The sequence below is a fragment of the Spea bombifrons genome, chromosome 10, assembly GCF_027358695.1.
Source record: "Spea bombifrons isolate aSpeBom1 chromosome 10, aSpeBom1.2.pri, whole genome shotgun sequence".
Taxonomy (NCBI): Eukaryota; Metazoa; Chordata; class Amphibia; order Anura; family Pelobatidae; genus Spea; species Spea bombifrons.
The window spans coordinates 17,927,018-17,931,332 of record NC_071096.1 but is presented as its reverse complement, the minus strand read 5'-3'; the positions used below and the strand labels follow the sequence as shown (position 1 = coordinate 17,931,332).

The 4,315-nt window shown below is 42.9% G+C and overlaps 1 protein-coding gene across 1 annotated transcript in view; it reads right to left on the bottom strand.

Moving 5' to 3' along the window:
• Nucleotides 1-1,409: 1,409 nt before the first annotated feature.
• LOC128467399 (mRNA decay activator protein ZFP36L2-like) overlaps nucleotides 1,410-4,315 on the bottom strand; it is a 3,116-nt gene continuing 210 nt past the window's right edge. Inside the window, exon 2 of the mRNA XM_053449041.1 lies at nucleotides 1,410-2,456. Coding sequence (XP_053305016.1) covers nucleotides 1,656-2,456 — 801 coding nt within the window. The 3' untranslated portion in view covers nucleotides 1,410-1,655. The remainder of the gene's footprint in view (nucleotides 2,457-4,315) is intronic.

The following is a 4,315-nucleotide window of genomic DNA, read 5'->3' as shown; positions in this document are numbered from 1 at the left end:
CGGTGTTAGTGAGAGCTTTGTAGGATAGAGTGAGTATTTAGAATTTAATTCTGCTGTGGCTGGGGAGCCAGTGGAGGGCAGAGCACAGCAGAGAGGTGCGGCAGATGCAGAGCGTCGGGGGAGATAGATTAGCCTGGCAGATGCATTGAGCACAGATTGAAGAGGGGATAGTCAGGAGAGAGGGAGGCCGGTAGTCTGTTGTTGCAGTAGTCTAGACAGGAGATTATGAGGGAGTGGATTAGTTGTTTTGTGGTGCTGGCAGTGGGGAAAGGATGAATAAAAGGAGCCTTTATCTTTAGAAAAAAAGAAAAAAGTTACAGGGCAGAAGCTTTTTTTTTTTTTTTTTTAAAGGTTAAAATAAATTAATCTTACCTTAACACCCCTTAATCCTTGTGGGGGCTGGTGCCACGGATATCCAGTACCAACAAGCCTCACTGCTGTCAGACTGGACAGCTTAAATTTTGTGCCCTGAAGATCGGATCTGTGCATGCTCTGTAACACGATCAGATCTTCGGTGGAATGCAACACTGTGCTTATGCTCCGGCTTGAAGATAAAACTCTCATTCTGTTCCGCAACATCCGCCAATGCGGACGTTACTACCGCACTCTGCTCACCACCCAGGGAGCAATCGGAGGAGGGAACCACCTGCACACAACCCGTGTGCCCCTACCAAACTACACATCCGTCCCTGACAAGGAAGAACTGGCTGGCTGTGTTTGGTCCTGTGGGCTCTTACGGGTAAGGAGGAGGAGTTAGGGGAGGGCATTTACTCTTTGTATTTCAGATCTTTGTCCCCAAGGAAGAACACCTATCTGCACTGCCGCTATTTACCAGGAAAATTAAAGCTCTCAATCTGAATGTCAGATGTTAAGATGGAACATCAAACTTTTGTCTTTGGAAATGCTCAGTGCAGCTACTGTAAGGCTAGCTGCCTCATCTGTCATGTATTTTACCACAACAGCTTTTTACAGCAGTGCTGTTCTTGTCAGGTCTCAGAGCCAAACCATCCTTTGCCTTTTTTGCAGTCAAACCTTGATGGAATGGGCCACTGCTGCAGTTTATAGTATATTTAGCTACTGTTTAACCTGAAACCCTCCTGACAGCTCCCTTACCCTGTCCTTTAGCTATAACTCAGACCAACTGCATGAAGCCCATGAACAATTCTTCCCTGACCATGGCCCTAGGGCTCAACTGATAAAGCAAAATACTCTTGGGAGCCTCAGCTGGCTTACTGCCATCATGCACAAAATTCTCCCACCCAAAAGAGGAGCTGTACCCCCTGATCAGCACTGCCAGAGACCACAAGGGGAAGCCTGCCATTACCCTCCAATTGTATTGCGTTAAGCAGCTCATTCTATGAAGTCACTACAGCCTTACAAACTCAAGATTAGAAGTAGTCACAGAACACTTATCATAAAATCAATTTTAATTAGCGACATGAAAATATCTTGTTCCATAATAGCAATCCATGAAACTACATTTCCATTAATAAAATAACACCAGCTCTGGGTTTAAGAATAAGTTAAGAAATAGCAATAAAAAAAAAAAGTTAAAATAAGTTAAATTCTCTTCTTGTCCAACAATTAGAAGCTTTGCACGATAGAGAAGAGTGGTCAGAATCATTAAAGAATTCATAGTACACCATGAAGTGATACTAGTCTGACAGCAGTCCCCGATAATTTGGATCTGTAAGAGTTTGATCACTGGCAAAATCTTCCTCTTCACCAAGGATTTGCAGACGCAAGGCAAGCGGCAGAAGGCAACTTGAGAAATTGAAGGCATTATTAGCAGGGGCGTCTGTAGGAACAGGTGTTCCAGGGTCACTACCTGGATCTGAAGGGGAAAGAGATCCTCTTCCATTTTTGGTTCCTATGCTCCAACGGTCTTGAGGTGGGCTATGAGAGAAGTGACAACGGGCACCATATGGACAGTCTCCGAGAGCAGTGAAATGACGGCAAGGCTCCTGAGCCCCCTTCGGGTGCTGGAAGTGGCAACAGGATCCATAAGGGCATCCTCCAGGAGACCGCCAAAGGCGACAGCGTTCTTTGTTGTAAGGCACTGCATGACGACGCGTTGGGAGACGAAGAGTGTCAGGGGAGACTGGAGGCTCTCTCCTTTCATGAGGGCTATGAATAAAGAGGCAACGTAATCCATAGTTGCATGTTCCAAGGATATGAAAGGAACGACATAGCTCTGTCTTGTACTTTGGATGCTGGATTGGAGGACGAAGCTCACTTAAACCATGGGCAAACTGGCACCGATTTTTATATGCACAGAACCCACTTTCTGCATATCTTGTACATAGCTCTGTTTTATAGCGAAGAGATGAGAAGCCAGGAGATTTAGCAGGAACAGAGAATGATGGTAGGAGTGGGGCATCTGTGTCACTTGTTGAAGTGAGTGATGGTAGGAATGAGAAGAAATCCAAGCTGTCTGTGATCTCCAGTGTCAATTGCTGTGAATGAAAGGGGATTGGGATTAATAGTTTGCATGTATTAAACAAGACTGCTTCAACAATGCTTCCTTGGACTAAAATTCACCGTCTGATATTTAGTTGCATTTTTGTGGTGTACTTAACCAGATTTTTTATTGGACTAACATTCTCAAAAAAAAAAAATTAAAAAAAAAAAGGCTTGAGTACATCAACCTTCCTTTATCCAGCCAAAGGCAAACTAAATTACTAAAATTTAGCATACATCTTGAAAAGCAGTCAATTTAAAGCAGATTAAAATACACCGATTGTACCATTTCTTACCATTATAATTACTTAAGTTTTGGAAATAGCTTCTCCTTAACCTTTTTGGAGTTAGAAACACGCAACAAGTAACGCATTTGCTTGATTATAAGACGAGGTTGTTTTCAGAGCAAATGCTCTGAAAAATAACCATCATCTGACATTAGCGTCATCTTCTAATCAGACCTCAAATAGAGATCCGATTACAAGACTAAGATCCTTCTCTCCAGCAGCTGGTGGGCATCTATGGCATACGACCTTCCGGTGCTCATTCATTTAAAGTGCCGGCAGCAGCAGTGGAGGTTGCCTGTGCAAATCATGCAGAACCTCCACCGGCTGCCCCCACTACACACCAAGGAATCAGAAGCACTGGGAGAAGTCTATGGAAGCCCTAGTAAGTCGGGGGAGGGTAAGAGTGGCATTTAGGGAGAGTATAAGGGCTTTCTAGAGGCAGAGTGACATAGTGGGTTAAAAAGAATAATCAGGGAGGCAGAGTGGCATACAGGGGTGTATAAAGCATATCTGGGGGGGGCAGAGTGGCATATCTAGGAGGCAGAATGGCATATAAGGGTGAAGGGAGATCTGGGAGGCATGCATAATAGTGAATAAATATTTACTAGTAAAAAAAAAAAACTTCTTATAGGGTAGTCATATTCAGGCTTTTTTACTAGATTAGTATTCAAATGTTGGGGGGGGGGTTGTCTTATAATCGAGCAAATATGGTAATTTAATGTAGAAAAAAAAAAAGCCCTGCAAAAATAAGCTTTATTGCTGTACAGTCTAATAGTGACTTTAACACAAAACCTTCATAAAGAAATTGAGATGTTAATATGTGGTGGACCCCTGGAGTCCACTTGACTAATTCAAGGGTCTCCCTTTCTGGCATTTAGACACAGGGCCACTGTGTTTTGGCTGCTTCAAGTAGCTAGCCTGGAATAAAGCGTGGAAATCTGAGGCGACATTCGTTGCAGCTTTGGAGCTGCTTTTTCAACAGCCCAGTCTTATTTTAGAGGTGAAGATGCCTAGACACATTTCCACAAGTCTTATTATATATAAACGCAGATGCTGAAGCTAAGCTATCCAACATCGTGGGCCCATTTGCAGCCATGGAGTTGGAAAGTACTTCTTGTGCCGAGTTTCAACAATGCCCCAATCCCCATTGAAAATATTTTGCAGTTTGTGTAGATTGCACCATAATGGTAATTTGAACATGAAAGGCTATCATGCTACATGGAGAGGATGAGGACAGCCGTGAATTGTGTTTTCGTTTGACACAGCTATAGCTAGAGGTGGATTTTAGATACTTCCTAGGCTATTTTTGATGCTCTTTCATTCCGCCTAATGGATTTACATATTCATTATATATGATGGTGATACAATAGCGCCCCACAGTACAAAAAACATTGCAGAATTTGCACCCCTCTAGCCCGAAGTCATTTAGCATGCAAATGATTAACCAGCCAACCAAGAGATAAGAGATGACAGTTTATGCCCCATTAAATGTGTGATTTTAACGCTCCTATGAAAAAAAAAAAAATCAGGATAACGATATATTATGAATAAACCTACCAGTTAAATTA